Source organism: Urocitellus parryii, chromosome 3 (genome assembly GCF_045843805.1).
Source record: "Urocitellus parryii isolate mUroPar1 chromosome 3, mUroPar1.hap1, whole genome shotgun sequence".
Taxonomy (NCBI): domain Eukaryota; kingdom Metazoa; phylum Chordata; class Mammalia; order Rodentia; family Sciuridae; genus Urocitellus; species Urocitellus parryii.
In genome coordinates, this window is record NC_135533.1 from 163651900 (window position 1) to 163678972 (window position 27073).

The 27073-nt window shown below is 49.0% G+C and overlaps 1 protein-coding gene and 1 pseudogene across 1 annotated transcript in view; one reads left to right on the top strand and one right to left on the bottom strand.

Annotated features, from left to right (window-relative positions):
- Prickle2 (prickle planar cell polarity protein 2) overlaps positions 1 to 2194 on the top strand; it is a 109002-nt gene extending 106808 nt beyond the window's left edge. The window contains 1 exon segment of the mRNA XM_077795609.1: positions 1314 to 2194. Coding sequence (XP_077651735.1) covers positions 1314 to 2194 — 881 coding nt within the window.
- A 6585-nt stretch (positions 2195 to 8779) lies between these two features.
- LOC113189182 (RNA-binding motif protein, X chromosome-like) overlaps positions 8780 to 27073 on the bottom strand; it is a 55113-nt pseudogene continuing 36819 nt past the window's right edge.

The following is a 27073-nucleotide window of genomic DNA, read 5'->3' on the forward strand; positions in this document are numbered from 1 at the left end:
TGAGCTGCTGTCAACATTGATGTGGCTGCGACACTGTGGTAGGCTGATTTAAAGTCCTTTGGGTATATGCTGAGAAGTGGGATAGCTGGGTCAATGTATACACTATAATTTTAAAGAAATAACCTCACATTCATCGAAAAGTTGCAAAAAGAACAAACACTGCCCATGTTATACTCTTTAAGTAACTTCACCTGTTAACCTGTTAACTTCTTGTTCAATATCCTAGTGAATAATAGATTTTTAAAAAGACAGAAAATACAACATTTGATAGAATATACTCTTCTTGAAATAACTTCTTCTCTTTGTTCTTTTGTGTTCAAATGCACACACACAACTTATGTCTGTGCAGTTTGAGAGGGAGTTACGTTCATCTGGGCCATGTCCTTCTGGGTGTGATTCCCCGGTCTTCATCTCAGGGCTGCCAGAAGCTCATGTGACAGCACTTGGGATCTAGAGGCCCACTGTTTGGAGTACCTGCTCTTAGTGATCATTGTCACTGCAAAGTGCCTCCCCCCCAGAGATAGAAGGATGTCCCAGGGTCCCACTCACATCTTCTGACTCCTAGGGACCCATTATCACCCTGGAGTAGGAATTTACTGACCAGGCTAAGAGAAGAAACATCTCTTTATCTACACTACAGAGTCACCTAATGTCCAGTGCATTTGAGACAGAGGTTACCTGCCACTTAGGGACAGCAGGCGCATTAAGAAAGAAGTGAACTGGTCTGTAACATAGAACTGGATTCCAGGATGGGCATTGTCCCCGAACAACTTGGGTCTGGCCGGGTTTCCATAGCTTAGTTTCTTTATCCAAAATATCTTATGGAACCATCACTAAAGGAGTTCACTGAAGTGCTTTATAGAGTGAAATTGGAAACAGGAAACACCACACATAAGATACACAGTGGGCCAGGCCCCATGGCTCACGCCTGTCATCCCAGCTGCTGGGAAGGGAGGCTGAGGCAGGAGGATCATGAGTTCAAAGCCAACCTCAGCAAATTAGAGAGACCCTATCTCTTAATAAAGTACCAAAAAAAAGGGGGGGTGGGGGTGTTGGGGATGCAGCTCAGTGGTTAAGTGCCCCCTGAGTTCAATATACAATGGGCTCTTAATAACTGATGGGGAGGAATTAGCAACGTAGTTAGCAACTAGTCTTGCGTTTTAAGCGCGCATCCTCTCTAGGCGCCCAGGGCCCACGATCCCCCCCTGCGATCCCCCCCTGCGTCCTCTGTGCCCTGGCAGTGACAGTGCCAGCTGGCCCCCATTGCCGCCCACTTGTACTAACCCCGCGGTCCTCTGCTCTGTCCCCGCCAGGCCTCTCTGCCGAAGGTGGCGCCAAACGCCAGGAGCACCTGTCTCGGTTTTCCATGCCCGACCTCAGCAAGGACTCGGGCATGAACGTGTCGGAGAAGCTGAGCAACATGGGCACGCTCAACTCGTCCATGCAGTTCCGCAGCGCAGAGTCGGTGCGCAGCCTGCTGTCCGCCCAGCAGTACCAGGAGATGCAGGGCAGCCTCCACCAGCTCGGCAACCCCATTGGGTACCGAGACCTGCAGTCCCACGGGAGGATGCACCAGAGCTTCGACTTCGACGGCGGCCTCGCGGGCAGCAAGCTGCCGGGCCAGGACGCGGTGCGGGCGCAGCCCCTGAGCGAACGCACCCGCAGGAGGACTACCCCTCGCGACGACCACCGCCGCTTCCGTCCCCACCGCTCCCGGCGATCCCGCCGCTCCCGCTCGGACAACGCCCTCCACCTGGCCAGCGACCGCGAGGCCATGTCGCGACTGAAAGAAAGGCCCTCCCTGAGAGCCCGCGAGGACTACGACCAGTTCGTGCGCCAGCGGAGCTTCCAGGAGAGCCTGGGGCAGGGGCCCCGGAGGGACCTGTACGGCCAGTGCCCGAGGACTGTCTCGGACCTGGCTTTGCAGAATGCGTTCGGGGAACGCTGGGGACCCTACTTCACCGAGTACGACTGGTGTTCCACCTGCTCCTCCTCCTCCGAGTCTGACAATGAGGGCTACTTCCTAGGAGAACCCATCCCCCAGCCAGCCCGCCTGCGGTATGTCACCAGTGACGAGCTGCTGCACAAATACAGCTCCTACGGCGGCGTCCCCAAATCCTCCTCCACGTTGGGGGGCAGAGGACAGCTGCATAGCAGGAAAAGACAGAAGAGCAAAAACTGTATCATTTCGTAATAGGATGGGGGTCGGAGGGAACGGGGGGCTGGGGGGCGATGGGAACCAAGAATGTACATTCAGAAACTTGCACTGTTTTTGATTTTAAAGCGCTTTGGGGGTGGGGGTGGTTCGTGGGGGGAGAAAAAGGGAGCGTTCTCAGCTGGAGGCAAGGTTACAGATGGACTCAATAGGTAGTCACAGTTCTTAGCATGTTGAATATCATGTGCACCTTTCACGTTGGAAACACAATAGAGTCAATGGAGGCCCTTTCCCATCAGTCATGTGTTGAGTGGCTGCTTACGAGGTGACAAACCCTTTCCTGCTCGATTATTTCCTCTCTGGTACTCTTACTTTTAGGACTCCCTCCCCCCCTCTTTTTTTTTCTTTTTCAGTAAGTAATTTGTTTATTAGCCAAGACCCAAGACTAAGTTATTTACATGTCCATTGTAAATGCATTGTAAATGAGAGTTCTGATAAAATATTTTTGTATTTTGTAATATCAAAGGAATTTCTATATCGTAGGACTCTGTGGGGTCTTTGCATGCTCATCTGGCCTTGTCTTTGAGTAGTATTAAAAGGTGGCCCAGGACCACCACCCCTTTTTTTTTTTTTCCTATACAAATTTGTTATATGTCAGTGAGACCTTTTTTCAAAGGAGTGTATTAAATCTGGCTTTTTGTGGCTGAAAAAACAAAAAAATTTACCCAAAGTATTTTATGCTCCATTTCATCTTAAGGAGCCATCCTTAAGCCCGCTCCCAACCTTGGTAGGATTTGTTCTCTACAAAGTGATAGTAATTTTTTTTTTCTTAATTGCAAATGTAACTTTTGCCGATTTAATCAACCAGTGTCAGTCAAGTTGCGTGAGAAATGCCATCCCTTACCCGGGAACATTGAAGTTGCTTAATATTGATCTATCCCTCGGGAAAAATTAAAGTGACTGTGAGTGGTGGTGCCGTTGTGTGCTGTCAGCATGACATTGTTCTGAATGTGGCATTATTTTTCTGGTGCTCCTGTTTCCTGGATCGTTGTATCTATCTGCTTTCCTTTCCCAAGGCAGACAGAGCTGCTGCCGTCGCCTGACAACCGGTTGTCCTCAGAGCAAATGAACTTAAACTTAAGCGTTTAGATTCGAGGGATGGGATGGTTCTGAGGGGCTCTGGGAGCCAGGGTGTGTTGGATGTTATGCTGGAGGAAGGAACAAAGCTGTTTGAGGACAGGAAGGTCAAGGTCAAGGTTAAGATAGGAGGGGAAGAAGAAGTAAGTATAGGAAAGAAGGACTTCCGCAGAGGAAATGGAGGAACAGTCCCCTTATGCTTGCTGGTTCCACAAGCGTAGTAACCTGAGTTCCCCAGGAAGGTCCAGCTGCCGAGATTTCAGGGTCATGACTTGGGGAAAAAAAAAAAAAACAGACTTTGTTGAAAGAGAGATTCCCATTTTGAACTTGGAGGGCTGTGGGTCAGACAGAAAGTGGGCTCAGAAGTAAGTTTGCTTAAAGAAGACATTTCACGGTTGTGCTGTTTATATAGTAAAATAAAACTTCCTGCCTTGCTTCAGTTAAAAATGAAGCACTTTTGCTCTTTCGTCCATTCTTCTCCACTCAGTGGATTGTGGCCATTAAAGTGACCCATCGGAGGACCCACCTTTACTGAGACGTACTGTCCATTTAGTACCTGGTGTGTGTGTCTCCGTGGCCATCTGCCATGGTGACGTGAGCGTGGTGGTCTCTTTGCTGTCGTAGTTAACATTTTCTAGTATTTTTAATGGAGAGAATGTGAACTACCATGGCTTCTCAGACACCATCCCACGTGGGTCTGGGGTGGGGGGGGAGGAAGGCTGTAAAGGGCGTGGTCATGGCACTCCATTCAGGATGGATTAAAAAATAATTTGCTTTTCAGGTATTAATAAGACATTTGTCATTGTCACTGATTTTTTAAAAAAAGAGCAATGCAAATGTTGGTTGTGGCTGTTTTTCCGCATGCTATCTTCATATCTAAATGCTTCATTAATTATCCGAGCCTCTGGAGAATTAACTCTATTAACGTTTGTATAGTAAGTTTGTAAACTGCTTGGCAAACTGATTAAGAAATAATGTACAATACCACACTACTTAAAGTGGTAGGTTTCTGGTAGAAATTGGGTGAGTCCCATTTGGAGTTTGGAGTTCCTTGATTGATCAGAATAAAAAATGCATTTGTTGGGGGGAAAAATAAAAAGAAGAGAGGAAAAGCAGATCGCTTAACTTAGCAAATGTTCAAAAATATATCTGTGCTCTGTGGCCCCAATTCCCATGAAAGAAATCTCCCAGTAAAAGCGGTAGCTCTTACTTTTCCCTAAAAAGGCTTTAACCACCATCCGCACAAAGAAGAAGGTGGCCGAGAAACTGACGTCTAATCAGTACCCAAAGGCACCTAGAGGTGTAACTGTCCACGTGATCATCCAGGGATCGAACCGGCCAGAGCTTAACGTATTATGAGACTCAGGCTTCAAGGTCAAAGTCTACTAGCAAGATCACCTCCATAAATTCCACCACTCCAGATTACTTCCCACGCTAAACACAGCCAGACACCATCAGGGAATGTCAGTGGAGGAAACAGTTCCTCACCATGATGGTGACGTCACATTGGGACTTCCACCCATAAGTGATAACTTCCATGTAACATCCCAGAATCTCACTCCCCAAACTTCTGTGAATTCTTTCCCTGAGCAAGAATTTGGGGTTCTCCTCTGAGTCTGCCATCATAACCATCAGCTCTTACTGGTCACATTCCTCTGGTGGGTGGGGCCTGTGCTCACCTCTTAGAAGGTCATTTATCTTCCATAGACTGGTTTTCAGAAGAGGAAGCTTTCCCCAGCTTGCTCTCCTCCCTGATGCCTTGGTTGCTTTCTTCCCCCGCCCCCCACTACCTCTCCTAATACTGGGCTTGCCATTTGGTCACTGCAACCTTGGAGGTCAAGCCCTTTCCTACTGCTGCTAAATCCAGTCGCCACAGAACTGGCTCTTTTTCCAGGTCCAAGAAGTGAACAACGTCACTGAGTTGCAGTTCCTTCACGGTCCTCCCAGGGCACACCTGACCTGTGTAACTGTGAAAAGGCTTCTTGCCAACGTGGTGGCTTCGAGCATAGCATTCGGGAGTCTTCCTTCTGTCATAGGGTTCTGGGATCTCTTCCAAGCATGAAGGTGAAGGACGTTAGGGAAATCAGACCACGCTTCCTGATTTTGCACACATCCAAGGGAGAATTCCTGGGGTTGGTTATTGGCGCCATCTCTCCACCTTGCCCTTTTGTTCTCTAACCCTTCCTTCCTAATCCAGCCAGCTCAGGGAAGAAGCAGATGGGTTTTCCCAGGGTGAGCCTTGGAGGGGGCCCTTCCATCTTCTGTACAGTAGCAAGATTGTGATTCTCTTCTCGCACCTGCTGTCTGCTTCTTGGGTTCTGCTGGCCATTGAGTCCGTGATATACACACACACACACACACACACACACACACACACACACACGACACCTGCTTTGCCTGCCCTGCAACCTGAGCAGATGTAAGCAATGAGTTACTCTCTGCTTTCCCAGGAAATGTGGATACAGCCTCAGCAACCAGCCAGAGGACCCGCTGATTAAAACTGATGTCCTTTGATAACAGATATTTATGAACTGAAGTTGGGAGGCTGAGGCAGGAGGATCACAAGTTCAAAACCAACCTCAGATTCTTATCTGTCTTTCTGCCCTGGGCTCTCTTGCCATGGGACACCCGGCATTGAAGAAGCAGCAGTCAGAACTCATCGGGAGATTGCGTTTCCTCTGTCCGCCAGATTGTGGAGGCTAAAGGAAGCCGGCCTCTTAGGCCAAACAAAGACAGGTCTCTCTGGCCTCCTTTTGCAGGCCCATGTCCCTTGTCAATTAGAGCCCTCTGCTCATGTTACAGGGGTCCAGCAAGAGTCCTTCTTATTCTTTTTTCTGATCCCACCTTCGGACAAGAAAGAGAACAAATATTTAAATTCCAAGGATAAGTGCTCTCTCTGTGTATTTCTAACAGAAACCAGATGCTAAGGGCTCGATCCTTCTATGGCCCAGGAAAGTGGAAGGTGGAGCCAGTTATCTGGATATTTCATGCAAGAACAGTTGCTGCTAGCCACTGTCCGGCACCTTCAGGAAGGCTTCAGGATGGAGCCTGCAGACATGTGTCCTAAGTCCCCCCTGCTGATTTTGATGGCATTGGCAGGTAGCTCCATTTGAGGTGCATTTCTTTAAGCACAAGAGAAGTGGAAGTAGAAAGATCCTTGGCCTCATGTCCAGTGGGTGGGATCCTCTGGGGCCTCAGCAGCCACCAGAGTGACCAGGTGTCCACCTGGAAGTCCTCATCAAAGTTAAAATCCCCAAAGGATGGGATTCTTTTCCCCTTCTTCCAACCGAGTAGCCCGTTGACCACCCTCATAAATCTCGACACACCGTTGGGAGATAGACCGTTCTACAAGCTCACTTCCTGCTGACCAAACTGGCTTTCTTTAAGAGAATAAAAAGCAGGAGGGCAAAGTCACATCGTGTTAGGAGACATTTCTGTGATTTAGATATGATGAATCCCTTGGGTAGCGGGGGGGAAAGAATTGTCTTGCTCTATCCTGAGAGTTTTCGGAGACATCCCTTTACCTGACTAGACCTTTGGCCACGCCTGTTCAACAGGTTACTGATCAAGCTTTTCTGAAATTTTCAGAGAGACTCCGTGACTTACAAGAAAGTCTGTGCTCAAGCCTATCTAACCTGATTTCCATATTTTTCCATTAAATATTCTGATTCTCTCACGGACCCTGACTTCACATTCTGAAGTTGGGAGGCTGAGGCAGGAGGATCGCAAATTCAAAGCCAACCTCAGCAACTCAGCGAGGCCCTCAGCAACTCAGTGAGGCCCTGTCTCTAAATAAAATATAAAAAAGGGGCTGGGGATGGGGCTCAGTGGTTAAGTGCCCCTGGGTTCAATCCCCAGTAACAAACAAAACCATGAGGCCATGAGTCCTCCATTTTCTCTAGTAAATCAGGACTTGGTCAGGATTTCCTTGCCTACACTCATCTCTTCCTGCACAGGATGGCTCTGCCCATCTCCTGCTTTCATTTCCCACGCGTAAACAAAACCTCCCAGGGCCTGAGGAGGTGAGGCAGGCCAGAGTCTGTTATGTGTCGAGCGTCACGCTGTTTGTCAAGAAGGTCCACCAGGGGCCTTGGGTGTGGGCTCTGCCAGAGACTGTTCTGAACACTTTGCTCGAGATCCGTGCCCTGTACCATGGATATGATGTTTTACTGATGTCTGTAATACATTTGTAAACTTCCAATAAAATTTGAATAAAAGAAGTGTCGCCCTCTTTCTCGATCCTTCCTCACTCGGCAGATGTTTCAAGTGGTCTTGGCTTTTGAGCATCTCAATAAAAAGAGAAAGGCCACATGTGTTAGCAGGAGACTTACTATGAAAGATGGACCTGATTGTTTAAATTTGAGGGGTTTTATTTTGGGGGGGGGGCGGGTACCAGGGATTGAACTCAGGGTGTTCAACCACTGAGCCCCCTCCCCAGCCCTATTTTGTATTTTATTTAGAGACAGGGTCTCACTGAGTTGCTGAGGGCCTTGCTTTTGCTGAGGCTGGCTTGGAACTCAATCCTCCTGTCTCAGCCTCCCAGGCTGCTGGGATGATAGGCGAGAACCACTGCGCCTGGCTTAAATCCGAGTTTCTCAGTCTTGGCACCATCTGCATTTGGGGAACTTCATTCTGGGTTGCAGAGGCTTGTCCTGTGTGTCATAGATTGAAGAGTGCTAACATCATCAGCCTCTGCCCACTACATGCCAGGAGCACCTCCACTCTAGTTATGCCAAGTAAAAATTCCTCCACACATCACACCCATGAAGACGGCTACTATGAATGGAAAAGAAAAAGAAAATAACAAATGTTAGCTGGGTGGAGTAGCATACTCCTGTAATCCTAGTAGCTCGGGAGGCTGAGGCAGGAGGATGGCAAGTTCAAAGCCAGCCTCAGCCAAGGCGAAGCCCTAAGCAACTCAGTGAGACCCTGTCCCTAAATAAAATACAAAATAGGGCTGGGGATGGGGCTCAGTGGTTGAGTGCCCCTGGGTTTAATCCCCAGTACCAAAAAAAAAAAAAAAAAAAAAAAACAAACAGATGTTGGTGAGGATATAGAGCAAATGGAACACGTGTGCACTGTTGGTAAGAATGTAAGATGGCGCACCACTGTGGAAAACAGTACGCAGTTCCCCCACCCCCCAATTAAAGATAGAACAACCGTGTGACCCAGCAATTCTGCTTCTGGATATACACCCAAAAGAATTGAAAGCAGTCTCAGAGATATTTGTGCATTTGTGTCCAGAGAAGTGTTATTTATAATAGCAAAAAGGTAGACGCAACTCAGATAGATGTATACCAGTGGATGAACGGTAACCACGGCGGGGTGAATACACACACGCAGTGGAATAGTATCCAACCTTGAGAAGGAAGGGAATTGTGGCACCTGCTGCAATGTGGATGTACCTTGAGGACATGATGGCTCAGTGGGACAACCAGTCACAAAAGACACCTACCGTATGACTCCACTTAAATGAGGTCTCTAGAGCTACGGTCCTAGAGGCAATAAGTCAAAGGGTAGCCATCATCAGGGCTGAGGGGAGAGAACACTGAACAATTATTGTTTATTGAGCAAGAGTTTTCAGTCTGGGTTGGTGGGTTGGTTGGTTTTGGTTTGGGCCAAACATTTTATTTCGGATTCTGTGGTTTAACACACACTTCAATGGTCTTATCAGGGGAGGAGAAAGGGAAGTTCCTGTAGATTCCCAAGGAAAAGTCAGAAAGGCAAAATATGGCCAGAATTCTCCATTGGGTTTGGGGTTTTTTTTCGGGGGGGGGGGGGATTGATGGATCCACTTTCCTTACACAGATATCTGAGCCGGGTTTGGCACACTGAGAACACTGAGATTTCAGCCTGGAGACACCCTGCAGTCCCGAGCCACCCTCAGAGCTGGCTTCTTTGCGTAGGTGGAAGGACCCATCTCTCAGCGGAGAGCAGTGGACATCTAGTGGCTGGATGTCTGTGGGGGATCTTAGAATTGCTTGCCTCATTGACTGGGAAGAACTGGATAGGAAGTGGCCTTTAGGGACACTCATTTGGAAAATTACAACACGAGAACAACCAGTCTCGGACATTTGGCATTTGATGGTCGAAAGCAACTCAAGATCACATGAAATGAAACATGTTTGACTTTGGTTCCTCCCCAAGAACTTAAAAAATGATGAAGGGGAACTTAATAGGAAATGTATAAAGGGTCACACCATTTTTTTTCCTTTTGGTCATCTGTGGGGAGTTATAGGACAGAATGGTTTCCACTTTTTGTTTGTTTCTTTGAATGGGGAATTTGGGGTCCCAAGTTTGGTTTGTTTCTAGGATCTGCTCTGCCTGCCCGTCCGTCGATCGGATCGGTTCCTCCAGGGCCACCACCAGGGGACCTCAAGTGCTCCTGACTTGAACTTCTGTAGGAATCACGTGGAGGGGCCACCCCGTCCCATAGAAGGGGGCAGCCCTCTTCTTGTCTGCCAACCTGATCACTCAGGCTGCCACCATATCTGTCACTTACCTGCTGCAGTCACCATAGCGAGTGCTTCCACCGTAAGATGGCGGGGCCTCATGTAGTGGGGGCTGTACGTGAGTTCCCATGACTCTTGTGTGACTCTCTGGAGGAGCCTCCACTTGGATGATCTGAATAATACCATCCCAGCCACGTCCACCTCTATCACTGCAGCCTCATGATGGACGGTCATCACGTGAACCGGGGTGACCCTCCTCGGGGTGGGTAGAGTCTTTTGGAGGTGATGCAGAATCTCCTGTGTCACGAGAACTGAAGTCACCTCTGCCTGATCAGCTGTCTCTACTGCGATATCCATCATCCCTCAGGGACAAATAAACTAGGTCAGGGCAGGGGGTCCCTTGGAGGTGGGCCCCCATTCCTCTCTCCCCACGTGATACAGCAGCCCTTCCTCCTCTTCCCCTGCGGCCGTGAGCTGATCCTGAAGGGGCTGACCTTCCAGCAGGAGGAGGACCCCACTTCTTGGTGGTGGCCCTCTTTTTACCGGAAGAGGTCCCCTGGAAGGACTTGCATCGTCCCTGTGCCCTCCCTGGGAAGGGGTCCCCTAGGTCCTCTGCTTCCTCTTCTTCCTCCTCTGAGACCCCTGGGAGGGCCTCTGCTTCCCGGAGGCCGAGGCGGGCCACGTCTACCCCTTTCACATGATGACTCGGTGGCTTGTTCCACCTTGATGGCTCTTACATCAAAGGACTTGCCATTCCTGCCTCTGGCTGCACCCTCTCCACACCTGCTGGACTTTCAAAGGTGACAAAAGCAAATCCTCTTGATTGGTTGGTTTCACGGTCTTTGGTCAAGAGCGGTTCCACTCTCCATCCACACTTGCCACATCCTCCTTCAAGGGCTTTCCCATCTGTTTCTATATTAAGCCCCCCCATGAAGAGCTTCCCTGGGCCGGCTACGTCACCCCACCGTTTCTCCCCCCTGGTGTGTTGGAGGGGAGGTGACAGTCTCAAGCTCACCGAGAGGGCCTTCCAAGCAGCTCAGCATGAATGGCAGCTACTGGATCCGGACCAGAACAGAGAAGCTGCTGGGGCTGTTGTGCAATGAGCGAGTTTCCGGTTTTTTTTTTGCAAAACAAAAAGTTTTGGAGAACGGTTGCAGAGTGATGTCGAATTAACTTATTACTGAACTGTACGCTCAAATGGTAAAGATGGTAAATTGTTACATGATGTTTGTTTTTACTCAATTTTTCTTTTTTTTTTCTTTCTCTTTTCTTTTTTCCTTTCATTTTTTTTTTTTTATACAGGGATTGAACCCCAGGTATGCTTAACCACTGAGCCACATCCCCAGCCCATTTTATATTTTATTTTGAGACAGGGTCTCGCCAAGTTGCTGAGGCTGACTCTGAACTTGGGATCCTCCTGCCTCAGCCTCCCGAGCCGTTGGGATTACAAGCAAGCACCAATGTGCCCGGCTATTTTAATCCAATTAAAAAAAAAAAGTCTCCACCCACTAGCCGACATCCCCTGAGAGCAAAACCATCCCAGGTAAGAACCAATGGATTCTGGTTTGCCTTTTAGCATCACTGCTCACTGATGATTCTCAAAAAGGATCCCCCAGGATCCCCCTCTCCAGGCCAGACAGTAAATTGTCAGTTATTAGTAAGAATTGAAACCACCAGATGATCCCAAAATACTTGCTGTGCTTTTGTCCAGTTTGTTTGCTTGTTTGGGTACCAGGGATTGAACCCAGGGGTGCTTGATCACTGAGCCACATTTCCAGCCTTTATAAATATATTTTATTTAGAGACAGGGTCTCCTGGAGGCTGGCATTGAACTTGCGATCCCCCTGCCTCAGCCTCCCAAGTTTCTGGGATGACAGGTGTGCACCCCCGCACTCTGCTGACTCGGCCTTCACTGAGGAATCTTCATCGGGGTCCTGTGGGTTTCCTGGAGTCCTGCGTACGTATCAGGCTCTTAGTGCTGTGGCTGTCACTGTGAGAGCTCACAGCACTGTAGTGATTGCTGCTGTTGACATGAGGATGGTTCTGCCCAATGAGAAAGGACGGCGGAAACTGAATACCTAAGATGGCTCGTTATTTCTTCTTCTTGTCTGTGCATTAAGTAGGACTTAGAAACCTCCAAGGAAGGCCCGGATCTTCACAATGTGTAGGAAATGCCTGCAGAATGTGGCCCTGCCCACAGAGATTCTGGCCAGTGAACTCGAGATAGAGTCCCAGAATCTGTCATCAAGGTCCTCCGTGGCACGCTGACCTAGGTAGTGTAAGGTAAAGATGTTCTAGCTTCACGTTTGTTTTGTTTCAAGTCTCTGGGAAAAATAAAACACCAAACAAAAAACTCAGTTCCAGTCCCATGAGCTTCAGAGCTGTCTGGTAACAAGGCCCATGGATCTGGACAGAGGGATCTAAACCAGAGGTTTATAACTCAGCTTTGGAGGATGTAGAATATGTTGCCTTTTCCCCAAGAGTGACAGTCTTCAAGAAGGGATTGAGCTAATTTTCCTAAGAGATACATGTCACTACTGTCTTAAGGAAGAAGGTGAGTCGGGCGTGGAGGCGCACACCTGTAAAACCCAGTGGCTCGGGAGGCCGAGGCAGGAGGATCACAAGTTCAAAGCCAGCCTCAGCAAAGGTGAAGTGCTAAGCAACTCAGTGAGACTCTGTCTCTAAATAAAATACAAAATAAGCTGGGGAGGTGGCTCCGTGGTCAAGTTCCCCTGAGTTCACTCCCTGGTATGGGTGGGAAGGGGGGAAGAGAAGAAGAAGAAGAAGAGCTTACTGTGAAATATAGTCTACAATTATGTTTGGGTTTTGGTATTGATACTTCTTGTTCATAGTCAAAGGCTTTCACACATCAAAATTATCTGGGCAGTTTATTTAAAATTCCAGGTCCGTGGCCCCATTCCTAGACAGCAGAACTGAACAAGACTTGGGAAACTGTAGTTTTCATATGCATCCAGCAATCTGGGACCATCTTTTAGTAAAACCTGCCCTGAGCCTGTTACCAGGGGAAACCATGCATCTTCTGTGAGCCCTGTATCCAGATGGTGCTACAGAGGTCCGGGAAGGAGGGTCTGCAGCTCAAATCCTCACTACCTGATGCATAAAATACACATCAGTACGTTTGCTCTGGAATAAGAAACATCAACGCTTTTGGAAATTCATCTCAGCGTAATTGCTGAATGCAGTTGATTTTGTCTGAGACAGATGTCCACCCAACAAGAAGAATTTAGCAGAAGATAAAGCAGAGAAATAATCAAAAGCAATCACAGGCTGAAGTCAGGTGTGGGTAAGCTCCTAAATGACACCATCCCAGCCAGCATTGGATGAGACGATGTAATAACTTGCTTAATGAAATACCAGAAGATGCTTGTTCCCCCTGCAAGGCTGGCTGACTCTGGAATCAAACATCTTCAGGGTTGATGGACAGCTTTGTGTCCTTAATATACATGTGATCTGATTTAGTCAGCTTTTTTTGCTGCTGTGACTAAAAGACCTGACCAGAACAACTGTAGAGGAGGAAAAGTTTATTTGGGGGCTCACAGTTTCAGAGGTCCCAGTCCATAGAGAGCAGGCTCCATTCCTCAGGGCTCCAGGGGAGGCAGGACATCATGGAGGAAGAGTGTGGTGGAAGGAAGCAGCTCACATGGTGATCAGGAAGCAGAGAGAGACTCCACTCTCCAGAGACAAATAGAGACCCCAAAGCCACGCCCCCAATGCCCCCTCCTCCAGCCACACCCACCTCCTCCAGCCCCCACCCAGTTAATCCCATCAGGGGTCCATTCACTGGTTGGGTTAAGGCTCTCACAACCCAGTGGTGTCTCCTCTGAACCTTCCTGCACTGTCTCACATGTGAGCCTTTGGGGGACACCTCACATCCACACCATAACCTGAGCAAACAATTATTTGGTCCAGATTTCTAGTACCAAAAGTACTAGAAAGTAAACTCAATAACCTGAGGAATTTGGATCATAAAAGAAACACATCTTGGATCAGGTTCTTTGGATTTTAAGTAATCAAAGCTTACTTCTTTTTTAAAATTTTTTTTAGAGAATTTTTTAATATTTATTTTTTAGTTTTCAGCGGACACAACATCTTTGTTTGTATGTGGTGCTGAGGATCGAACCCAGGCCACATGCATGCCAGGCAAGTGCGCTACTGCTTGAGCCACATCCCCAGCCCCAAAGCTTACTCCTAACTTGAGCAAAAAACCAAACAAACAAACAAAAGGAAGGTGGGTGGTTTATCTGAAAAAGCTATCATCTGGAAGAACCCCAAGGCAGTGGCTTCGTGGAGACCTGAAACAGGAAAGCCACCAAGAATACAGAAGTCTCAGCCCTAATTTTTCAAGCTCTTTTGCCTTAATCATCTCCTTCTGTTAATCTGCTTTGGCCCATGGACATGGATAACTCTTCACAGCTCTCACCGTCTCCTTTATTTAATCTCATATTCTTTATATATATATATATACACACACGCACACACACACACACACACACACACCAGGGATTGAACTCAGGGGCACTCGACCACTGAGCCCCATCCCCAGTCCTTTTTGTTGTATTTTATTTAGAGACAGGGTCTCCCTGAGTTTCTCAGGGCCTTACTAAGCTGCTGAGGCTGTCCTGGAACTCAGGATCCTCCTGCCTCAGCCTCCTGAGCTGCTGGGATTGTAGGCACGTGCCTCATGTCACATTCTTGAAATGTCACAGGCAGTGCCACCACACCCTGGCCTAATGTCACATTCTTGAAAGACACTCTGAGTGGCCCACTTTGGATCAAGCCTTCATTCCAGGGACACTTGAAGGCCAGGGATGGAGTCCTGGAGAGTGGCAGCCTGGCAGAGGTCTAGTCCTGCCGGTGGAGGAACAGGGTCCAGAGACAGTTGTGGACTGGGCAGACATCCCACCTGGATCCCCTGTAAGAACTGTTCCAGGGCGACCGGAGGAGGAGGCTGGAGAGTCTTTTCTTTCTTTCTTTTTTTCGTCTCTTCTTTTTAGTCATACATACATTAGAGTATATTTTGACATATTTATATAAACTTGAGGTACAGACTTTTTTCCTATTGGGCGTATTTCTAAACACCTGTTTGCCCTCTGCTTATTTGAGTTGAACCTACAAGAACATCACAAGATTTCTATGATCTCCCAGACTTTAAGTCTGCAGTTGGCTCCATCTCGACATGGATGACATTCAAGGAAACACAGTTCAGCCACCAAGAAGTATCAGTCAGTATCTAGAATTTTCAATCTGAAATTACAGGCGGTGCCACCACACCCTGGGAGCAAGTGCTTTTTTTCTTTTTTCTTTTTCTTTTTTTTTTTTTTTGGTACCAGGGATTGAATCCAGGGGCACCTGACCACTGAGTCCCACCCCCAGCCCTATTTTGTGTTTTATTTAGAGACAGGGTCTCACTGAGTTGCTCAGCACCTCGCTTTTGCTGAGGCTGGCTTTGAACTCACGATCCTCCTGCCTCAGCCTCCTGAGCCCCTGGGATAGGGGCGCTACCACCCTGCCCGGCAGGTGCATTCTTAATACACAGCAGATGTCTCCAAATGTCTCCCGGCTGCTGCTGCCATCAATATCCTGCATATGGATGCCAACCTGACCCCCAAAGTCAGTCTCTCTCTCTCTCTCTCTCTCTCTCTCTCTCTCTCTCTCTCTCTCTCTCTCTCTCCTACTCTCAGCTTCTCACTCCCAGAGCGCAGGCTTTTTCTGTCACTCCTTTGTCCCCGGCTCTTTATTATGCAAATAAAACTCAACACTCCTGTTTTATCTTGGGCCTCCACAGGGCTCCATCCGCAGACTTCCTCAGGATTTATTGTTTCAGATGCTGAAGGAGCTTCTTCCCTCCCAACCTCTGGGACCAAAAGACCTGACAAGAACAACTTTAAAGGAGAGAAAGTTCATTTGGGACTCATGGCTTCAGAGGTCTCAGTCTATGGCCACGGGACTCCGTGGCTCTGGGCCCAGGTGAGGCCGAACCTCGTGGCTGGAGGGCCTGACCCGGGAAAGCAGCTCAGGTCACACGGGACAGGGAAGCACAGAGAGCTCTGCTCACCAGGGACAAAAAGGCACAGCTCCAGTGAGCCACCTCCTCCAGCCACACCCTACCTACTAGGTCACCCCTCAGTTAACCCATCTAGGGGTCACTGCACTGATTAGGTTAAAGCTCTCACAATCTGGCCATTTCCCCTCTCAATTTCCTTGCTTGGTCTAAAACATGAGTTTTGGGGGACACCACAGATCCAAAGCACAACAGAGGTCTCCTTCCCCTGACTCCTAACCTGTGTGAATGGCCCCTGGCTGCTGTCCACGTGGCAGGTAAGACTATAGCCGGTCACCTCTGCGACCCTTTCACACAGACTGTAACCGCTGGGAAGAATTGTGTGATGTCACATGATAAATAAATAACAGGAAAAAGTCCATCTGGGTGGACCGTCCTGTTGGTCACCAAAGTGTCCCTGGATCTTTAGAGTACTTCATGTTCTAGTCCCTTAAAATGCCGACATTCCTACCTTTCCCTTTCTATTTGTCTTTTCCTGGCTGACTCGTTCTTATTCTCCACATCTCAGCTTAGACGCCCTTCCAACAGGATCAGAAGTCTAGTCCAGCAAGTTGGAAATGGGTACCCCTGCCCTGGGTTCTCGTGGGACTTAGGTTCTCCCCTCCTCTATAGCTATCTTACAATTGTGAGTTTTCACCAGACATGGTGACACACGCCTGGGATCCCAGGGGTTTGGGAGGCTGAGGCAGGAGGATCTCGAGTTCAAAGCCAGCCTCAGCAACAGTGAGGCCCTAAGCAACTCAGTGAGACTCTGTCTCTAATAAAATACAAAAAAGGACTGGGGATGTGCCCCAGTGGTTAAGCGCCCCTGAGTTCAATCCCTGATACTAAAAATAAAAAAATAAAAAACTTTTGGTTCAGCAAACTCAAAGGAGGAACATGGGAGTTGGGGATGTAGCTCAGTTGGGAGAGAGCTTGCCTTGCATGCACAAAACCCTGGTTCAATCCCCAGCACCACCACCACAACAACAAAAAACGGAGGAGGGAATATGGGTTCAGCCTTCCACACCTGTGAGTGTGCGTCCCCATCTGACAACCAGAGGATCCACGTTCCAGCGGCCCTTTTTCCACTGAATCCCAAGGTGCTGCAAGGTGGAATTTTCCCAGAGCTCCCCATTAATGGCTGCATCTGAGAGCAGGTTTGCATTGCTGAATTTCCCCCAAATTGGTTTTCTTAAAAAAAATAGAGTCTAACTAGGCAGCCGTGTTTTCCAATTTAAAAGAGTCATCGTGACCTTGGACTCCCTAATGAAGCTACCAACATTTCAAGTACTATCAACTATAAAGACAGAGAAAAAAGTCAAGAGTTCCTGCCACCGAATTATAATCAGATGATTTATAGTATAATGAAAGCACCGCGGCTAGGAAGGGAAGACTCAGAATAACCAAATCCACATGGATGGGGAAGAGGCCACCGACCAATGAACTTCACATTAACAAATGGAATACATTATCATATTTCAACATACTTCTTTCATGGGTCTAGTGCTAATTGCAATGCCATTGTTTATTGGAAAATGTGCCTAGGCAAGCAGGGACAGAATCAGGGCAGCCTTGGTGGGTGACAGGAATCGGCTCTGAGTTAGAAGTAAATAGAATGCTAGCACACTTCATTTCAGGAAAACCCAAATGTCAGGAAGGAAACACACTCACAAAGAAAGGAGCCACTCTTTCTATCCAGTAACAAAAAGCAGTTCTAGCAAAAGCAAATGTTATTCTAATAGTTCAGATTCAATCAGCTGAGCATTCACTGTGGACAGGAATCCAGGAAACAAAGGTTGGCAAAGACAAACATTTGAAAACCAAGTGATGCTCCTGCCCACAACATTTTGGGGTTATTAAAATCAACCTAGGGACTGGGGTCGTGGCTCAGTGGTAGAGCGCTTGCCTAGCGTGGGTGAGGCACGGGGTTCGATCCTCAGCACCGCATATCAATAAATAAACAAAACATCCATCAACGGCTAAAATATGTTTTTTAAAAAATCAATCTACTTGTCCTGCAGTCTAGAACGTTCTTTTCTCTCCTTGCCGAGGTGGAAAAACAAATCCTGTAAGACTGTCCTAGGGAAGAGATAAAAGAACTATGGGTATCCACCCAAGTTAATAGCAAATTTCACTGACCTAGAAAGAAGAGGAAGTAACTATATTCCTCTCATTTCAAAGACAGCCTCAGATAAAGAGCCCAGAAAAGTCATTGACCCACTTATCTGCAAATTCTGTTCTCTAAATCTCATCCATCCACTCTCAAGGTGGTTTCTCAGTTTTACAGAACAGTGATTCAGGAGAACTGGGTGGAAGGAACAGGCATGGCTAAGATGTTCACTGCTCCCCAATATCCGTGGGCTCTCGCCCGATTCCCAGCCCTTTTGCAGTCGGGTGTGGTCAGATGACTGGGAGAATAAGGTGGCCTCTGCCTGCAATCTCGTATCCCAAGCCGTGGTGATCTGGATGCCATGTGTGGAGCCATGGGGTAGAGACAGGTTAGATCCCTGAGTCACTGTGTGTAAGAGGCCAGTCACCATAAGCCTTCCTTAAGGAAAAGACAGACCTTCATTGTGCTCACCTGACGACATTTCAGGGTTCATTTTTCACCACAACGTCACCCAAGCTATTGTGACGAGTGCATGGGAGCCAGGCTCCAATGTTTCTCTCCAAACTATGGAATCTGGTCAGGTGTGTGATCTGATGACCACGAGAAGTTCTAAGGGCCAAGGGGGACCAAGGCTTTGGATGTAAAGTTTTTGTCGGTTGATTCAGTTGGTTGCTTGGGTTTTTTTAAAATGTTCAGTCCAGACTGCAGCCATGACAGTGGCCCAGGAGGACACTAGCCTGTGAACTGCAGGCTGCAGTAGGGTGCACACCCGGGTTGCTTCCCACTGTCGTCACGTGGGCTAAGTCCAGTGCCCGCCCAGAGTAAGTGTTCAGAAAACATCTGCTGAATCAAAGGCATAAGGGAACTTATAAAGGGATCAAATGACCCCTGCAGAGGTTATGGAGACTGCGTGGAGTCCTTAGCCCCTCTAGTCCTTGCCCCTCATGAAGGACAGGGGACGACTTCCCAGAGATGCAATGGCAGGTGGTGCAAGGAAACCCCAGAGCTGAATGCACTGGACAGCACGGCTCATCCCTCTGACATTGTTGAGCACCTCCTGAGCGCCCTATTCTAAGGAACGCCTTCACCATAAAACAATGAGTCACACAGAGGTTCTGTCTTCCTGCAGCTCTGCCTAGCTTTTCTCATGTCTTTTTTTTTTTTTTTTTTTTTTTTACAGCCAGAGTCTGGCTAACCACAAGAGATTTTATTCCAGTTATCTACTTAGCTGGTGTAAAAATTGAGGCCTGGGGAAGGTCCAAGTGTCCCAGTAATGTTTGCACCCAACAAATTCCACTTCTTGGAGGCCTTGATTTCCCCTTCTGCCGCGTCTCCTTAGAGATTCCCACCTCCCTACTTCTTGTTTGAGCTGAACATCTGGCTCCTAGCCTCTTCCGGAGCCTAACCTCATTCTGGTTTTTGTTTTTGTTTTGGTTTTGGTTTTGGTACTGGGGATTGAACGCAGGGGTGCTTCGGCACTGAACCATATCCCCAGCCCTTTTAAAAACTGTATCTAGAAACAAGGCCTCACTAAGTTGCTGAGGCTGGCTTTCAACTTGTGATCCTCCTGCCTCAGCCTCCTGAGCTGCTAACCTCATTCAGAAAAGGTGCTTCCTAGCCAGGCATGGTGGTGCCCTCCTGCAATCTCAAAGGCTCTGGAGGCTGAGACATGAGGATTGTGAGTTAAAAACCAGCCTCAGCAACTTGTTGAGACCCTGAGCAGCTCAGTAAGACCCTGAATAAAATAAATAGATGCAAAACCGGGGCTGAGGATGTGGCTCAGTGATTTGAGTGCGCCTGGGTTTAATCCCTGGGAGGGAAGGAAGGAAGGAAGGAAGGGAGGGAGGGAGGGAGGAAGGAAGGAAGGAAGGAAGGAAGGAAGGAAGGAAGGAAGGAAGGAAGGAAGGAAGGAAGAAAAAAAGGGCAGGTGCTTCCTTGGGTCAACTCCTGGCCTGCCGGTCCCACTCTGTGCTAACCATCCTCCGCCCAGCCAGAAGCTCAGAACAATAAGTGTTTTCCAAAGGATCATGGCGTCTCCTCAGAAATGCTTCCAGTAGTCCTACATGAAATCCATGTTAAACTAGCTGGAGGAAAAGAGTCTGTCTCCTCCCACCTGTGTTCCTCAGAGGACTGCTGGGGACCACACAGAGCAGTTTCCAAGGGCGCGCACACACACACACCCCCCCACACACCCACACACACACCCACAGCTGCTCATGCCCCTTCCTGCCAGTGCTCTCCATCCCTCCCCCTCAGGATCACCAGACAGCTGTGACTACAAACTGGCCACCCTGGAGGAGCTGGGGTGGAGGGGTCTCCCCAGCAGCCAGCCCAGCCCTCTGAGGGAGTGCAGAGACCCAGCGTTGCCCACCAGGCACACCCCAGAGACACGTGTGCCCCTGACAGACCTCAACAGGACAGCCCCCCCCCCCCTTCCAGCTCTTTGTTCTGCAAATCAGGTCCAGGCAAACTGTCCTGCGGAGGGATCCCACAAGACCGGGTCCAGGACACAGCCCCTCCGCCCTGGGGCGTGACAGCCGAAATAAACTCTGAGAGCCAGCAGTCAAGTGCCCAAGGAGGACAAGCCACAGAAAAAGCCCAGCAAGAGAGGAGTCCCCAGGAATCGTCGGCATCAGGGATCTTCAAAGGGGTCTTTCTCGCTGTCTCCTCTCCAACCTTGACCGTGTGTGTGTGTGTGTGTGTGTGTGTGTGTGTGTGTGTGTGACCTGTGAAAGCTCACGATACCTACTTCATGCTGTTGGCTGGGCCATGCAGGTTAATAACAGGGGTAAGAATGAGTCATACCAGCTGAGCGTGGTGGCCATCGCCTGTCATCCCAGTGGCTTAGGAGGCTGAGGCAGGAGGATCCCAAGTTCAAAGCCAGCCTCAGCCACTGAGCAAGGCCATAAGCAACTCAGGGAGACCCTGTCTCTAAACAAAATACAAAATAGGGCTGGGGATGGGGCTCAGTGGTCCAGTGCCCCTGAGTTCAATCCCTGGTACAAAAAAGAAGAAGAAGGAGGAGGAGGAGGAGGAGGAGGAGGAGGAAGAGGAGGAAGAGGAGGAGGAGGAGGAGGAAGTTTTAAACCACAGTGCTCTCTGCAGCAATCTTGCTGACATTCTTTTAAAGTCTCGTTGATTAGGAGAGAAACTTACATGGTGTGGGGTCCCTGGATGGAGGGGGCTCCCCAGCAGCCAGCCCTCTTAGTATGTGCAGAGACCCAGTGATCGCCCACCAGACACACCCCCCAGGAAACACATGTTCTCCTGACCTGTGGAGACAGGAGAAGCTTATGTGTTACAATTGTTAGGAGGTTTCTTTGGTGGTGGGGGGGGTGTGTGTGTGGAGGCTGCTTCTGTGGAGCTGGGGGTACCCCTTGTGAGATAGAGGGTCTGTGTTCAGCAGCTCCTGGATCCTGGAACTATAATTTGACAGAGAGCCTGCACTAGCATGCACAAACAGAGCTACAACCTGTCCACATGTATGGGTGTGCCCACATACTACGAATTGGTAGGGATCTGTTTTTTTTTTTTTTTTTCAGGACTTGTATAAATCAAACAAAGCAGATAGATTTAGTGTCCTGCAATAAGTCCACCCAAAATATGTTTGATATCAGGTCTTCTTACAAGGATGTCCTATGAAAATTTCTCTACTATTTCTGAGAAATAATCTGGATGCTCCAATGAGGTGCACACGTCTGGAAGAATGAGTGGGAACAAAAGCTGAAAGATGGGTGTGGTGAAGCTCATGAAGACGAGCAGATTAACCTGGAACCACCCAGAAGATGGAATATTTTTCCTGGCATCCGTTTGGATGCTTCTTTCAGTGGCTGTGGTCCTCTGGGGACTCGGGATCACTTTCAAGGGCACTATGCCACAGAGTCGGGTGGTTCACATTTTATATCTTGGCTCCACTGGTTGCCAACTGTGTGCCTTGGATCCATGCTCGCTCTCTCTGGGCCCCAGATAGCATAAGATCCAGCATGTGAGAAGCACACACAAACTCCTGAAGAGGTGGAATGTGTACAAAGGAAGCCGGAGCAGGCTGAGCTAAGAAGACAAACAGCTTGTTTGGCTCCAGTTCTTCCTCCCATCCTCCCTCCTATTATGGGTCATTACCTTCAGGTGGCATTCATCTCCGCCCCCCAGCTTCAAGGCCTGGGCCAGCTCAGCCAGGGGGAGAAGAGGAGGGCATTTCTGACCAGCTGGTTGAACTGCAGACAGGACCTGCCTCCATTTATTTTCCAGCAAAACACCATATTGTTCCCTCTCACTGTCTTCCAACAGGGACCACCTAGAAAGGCACGGGATCATCAAGCCCTTGGAGCTGATCCATGTGACATCCCATCTGCGAGCCCCAGGGAGATTCGAAGTTAGCCAGTGCTGGGGGCCAAGCCATATTTATCTCGCTTCCAGATGGCCCCTTTTGATTGACACTTGGCAAACTCCCGAGTTAAGTTTACTTTCCTTTTTTAAAAGAACTATATTTGTTCTCAACACTGTAGCGTCGGATGCCCACAAACATCTCTCATTATCATACTTATAAAATAGCCTGGGTATGATGGACTAGCCTTTCCTTTGGAACCTGCTGGAAGGTCCGTGCTTGGGGGAATTACCTTCTGGGCCACGGTGTTAGACCCCATCCCTGAAGGTAGGTGACTGGTGTGGAGCTTCTCCTAAAGGGAATGGGTTGTACCATTGCCAAGGGACATGGGCCTAAGTCCCCCCTGGGGGAAGGGAGAACTTCATTCCCAGGCTGCAGGTGAGTGGTCTCAAGAGTGGACTAGGCCATGTCCAGGTTGTGGTCATGCACAGGCCACGAGGAGTCCTTTCTTAGAGAACCAGTGTGAACGGTTCCCTTTGGAATTATACATTATGTAGTCCTCAGTCTCCTCTGACTTCCCGAACACCCAGCCCAGAGCGGGGAATGCAGGCGTTAATGCCCAGGAGAGCCCTGGAATTTAAGGCGGGCCCTAAAGCCAGGGATTGGCATTGTAAGAGAAAGGAGAGAGTGGAGGAGACCGAGGGGAAACGGTAAGAAGACCAGGTTTTGGAACCCCGAGCCAAGGAAGGCCAGACACCCCCAGGAGCTGGAAGAGCCCAGGAAGGAGTCTCCCCTAGAGCCTTTGAAGGGAGCATCGGCCTACGGACACCCAGTTTTAAACATCTGACCTCCAAAATGGTGAGAGAATAAGTTTGTGGATGAAGCCACCTGCTTTGGGGTAATGTGTCATGGCAGCCTTGGAAATGGAGGTGGGCATAGTTTTCCCATGAGAAAGTGGAGACTGATCCCTGATGTCGCCTGCTCTTTCTTTTTTCTTTTTAAAATTTTTCTTTTCAGACATTGATGGACCTTTATTTTATTCATTGATTCATATGCGGTGCTGACCATCGAACCCAGTGCCCCACACTTGCTAGGCAAGCGCTGCACCACGGAGCCCCAACTCCAGCCCCCAGCCCACTCGCTGTTTCTGACGGGAGATGCAGGTCCGGAGCAGGTGATATTCACTAAGTGTCTCCAGGCAACAGCTCCCTCTCAGCGTGCACCAGAATCACCCGGGGGTACTCATTAAACCTGGTATCTCCTCGCCCCAGCCCAGAGTTTTGATTCAGGAAGTTTGGGGTAGAGGTCTGAATTTCTGGCAAGGTCCTACATGTGGCTGATGCTACCAGTTGGGGACCACACTTTGAGAACCATGGAGCTTAGGTGTGCAGCCTACCCAGACAAGAAAGTGCTTCTCATTTTATTTTTTATTTTATTTTTGGTACCAGGGATTGAACTCAGGGGCACTCAGCCACTGAGCCACATCCCCAGACCCATTTTGTATTTTATTTAGAGACAGGGTCTCCCTGAGTGGCTTAGGGCTTCGCTTTTGCTGAGGCTGGCTTTGAACTCGAGATCCTCCTGCCTCAGCCTCCTGAACCGCTGGGATTATAGGCCTGCGCCACTGCACCCAGCTTCTCATTTTTTTTTAAAATTGTTCTTTTAAGATACACATACATGGAGTGTAACTTATTCTAATTGGGAGCCCATTCTTGTGGTTGGACATGATGTGGAGTGTCCCTGGTCGTGTGTCCATATATGAACATAGGAAAGTTCTGCCCATTCACTCCACTGTCTTTCCTGTTCCCATCCCCCTCCCTTCCCTTCATTCCCCTTTGTCTCATCCAGTGACCTTCAATTCTTCCTTTCATTTTAGCAACTAACAAATTTTGGGGAAGATTCCCACCTGGTATAAGTAGACACTGAAGGGAATAAACTTTATGTCTTTTTTTTTTTTATTGGTTTTGATTGACAGGGGCCAAAGTTCATGATCAAACAGAACCTCGTCTCCTGGGAGCAGTGGTGTCTCTTCTCCCAGCTGAACGCCTGCCAGTTTCCCCTGAGCAGCGACATGTCTGTGGACTGGAGCTCGGTGGGTCCTTCAGAGGCCCCTGGGGACGTGGAGGCTCCACACGGCAGTCCCAGACATGGGGAGAACAGCAGGATCACTTCTTAGGCCACCGACTTCTCTTTCACATCCTCTTCCCAGCCTCGTCCTGCACCTGCAATGCCAGGTCATTTCCAGCTCCACGCAGCCTCCTGTAGGCGCAGGCGGACACCTTCCCCTGGGGTCTCTGTTCCGTGTCCCTTGTCTTTCCCTTCCAGCCCTCGGTCTCCTCGGACTCCTCGCACACCCAGCCCAGAGTGGGGAAGGCAGGCGTTAATGCCCAGGAGAGCCCTGTTGGCAGAGGGAACGGCCCACTCCTCCTCCCCATGATGAGATGAGTGCAAATCAAAGATTCAAGGTGCACAGCATGAAATGTGGGGTGTTGCAGGGGAGACTTCTGGAGTTCACTGGCTCCTGTTGGGTAACTTTGACACTCAGAAATTATATAAAGGATCCTCATGGGACTCGTGGGAACGGGCCACAGGAGATGAAACACACCCTTTCCCATTCCTAGTGGACAGTTATGGCCTCTCAGTACGTTTTTGCTATAATGCTTTATAAAAGGCCCAACAAAGTAACAACTCTTAGGAAAGGTTGGGTATCTCTTATCTGAGTTGCTCGGGTTATTTTAGATTTGGGGTGGGTTTTCTTTTTCTTTCAAAGTTTGGATTATTTCCACCTGCACCATGAGATATCTTGGAAATGGGACCCAGCTCTATATACAAAATTCATTTATATTTCATGTACATCTACATACATGGCCTGAAGGTGATTTTGCACACTATTCTGAGTGGGCCAGTTTTGACTGTGACCCCATCACAGGGGGTCCAATGGAGAATTTTCCATTCATGACATCACGTGGGTGTTCAATCAGTTTCCCATCTCGGAGCCTTCTCAGATTTTCCTATCAGGGATGCTCAGACTCCATGTCTAGATCCTGCTCTGTTTATTCCACCCTCCTCCTTCACTCTTGCTCCCTGGGATGACTTCTGTTTTAGTCAGCTTTATCACTGCTGCAGCTAAAAGACTCGACCAGCACAATTGTGGAGGAGGAAGTTTACTTAAGGGCTCAGGGTTTCCAAGGTCTCAGTCCACAGACAGCAGGCTCCATCCCTCAGGGCTCGAGGGGAGGCAGGACATCATGGAGGAAGAGTGTGGTGGAGGGAAGCAGCTCACATGGTGACCAGGAAGCAGAGAGAGACTCCACTCTCCAGAGACAAATAGAGACCCCAAAGCCACGCCCCCAATGCCCCCTCCTCCAGCCACACCCACCTGCCTCCAGCCACCACCCAGTTAATCCCATCAGGGGTCCATTCACTGGTTGGGTTAAGGCTCTCACAACCCAGTCATGTCTCCTCTGGACCTTCCTGCACCGTCTCACACGTGAGCTTTGAGGGACACCTCACAGCCAAACCTTAACAACTTCCAAGATGACCCTCCCTGCCCTCCCGCCTCTGTCTCAGGCTCTGCTTTGGGGAAGAGGCTAAGCCACTGGCCAGGACCACCCTCTCCCAATCCCATTCCTGGGCAGTGGATGCAAATCTAAAGATTCCAGTGGGTCTGCAGAGGGTCTGCAGGTGGGCGCATGGTGCTGGCTGGCTTCTGCTGGACAGCTCTGACAGTAAGAACTGAGGTGGCTCCTCAGTGACTCGTGGAAGTGGACAGCAGGAGCACAGATGCCCCCTCTACCGTGTCCCTGGAGGATGCCCTTGGATTCCTTGTGTGGCCCGGTGGACAGCAGAAGGGCCTGGAGTTAGGGTACTCATAAGTAGCTATGTCCTAGGGGTCCATTGAGTCCTACATGAAGGGACAGACCTCCATGCCCCAGCTCAGGGACTTCTTGGGGGACAGGGATGCCCACCTCAGTCACACGGGTGATGGCATGCAAGACTCCAGGCTCTGGAACTTCTGTAGCCACAGGTAAGCTGGTTCACAGGAGCAACTGGTTCAAAATCATTGGGAGTTTTTGCCTTAAAAAAAGAAACAAGGGCTGGGGATGTGGCTCAAGTGGTAGCGCGCCCACCTGGCAGGCGTGGGGCGCTGGGTTCGATCCTCAGCACCACATAAAATACAATAAACATGCTGTGTCACCGAAAACTGAAAAATAAATATTAAAAAAAAAATTCTCTGGTGGGTAGCTCAGTGGTAAAGCGCTTTGCCTCCCACGTGTGGGGGTGCTGGGTTCAATCGTCAGGGCCAAATAAAAATCAATCAATCCATCAGTAAAGATCTTGTGCCCATCTACAAGTAAAAAAAAAAAAAAATTCTTTTAAAATTGTGGCAAAATACACAACATGGAATTTACCACTGGCCCATTTTTAAGTGTGGAATTCAATAGATGAAGTGTGTTCAGTGTTGAATAACTGTGATCTATTTCCAAGCCTTTTGTTTACCCCAGACAAACTGTACCGTTGGTCAGTAGTTCCCTCTGCCCCTGCCTCTGGAAGCCTCCGCCCTACTCTCTGCCCAGTCGAGGTCCCTCATGGAAGTGGAATCTGGCCACTGTTATCTTTTTGTGACCTTCCACTCCACTTAGCATAGTGTCTTAAGGTTCCTTCGTGTTGTAGCGTATGAGAGCATCTCCTTCCTTTTGGGGGAGGTAGTCCTGGGGATGGAACCCAGGGGCACTTGACTTCTGAGCCCCATCCCCAGCCCTATTTTGTATTTTATTTAGAGACAGGGTCTCACTGAGTGGCTCAGGGCCTTGATAAATTGCTCAGGCTG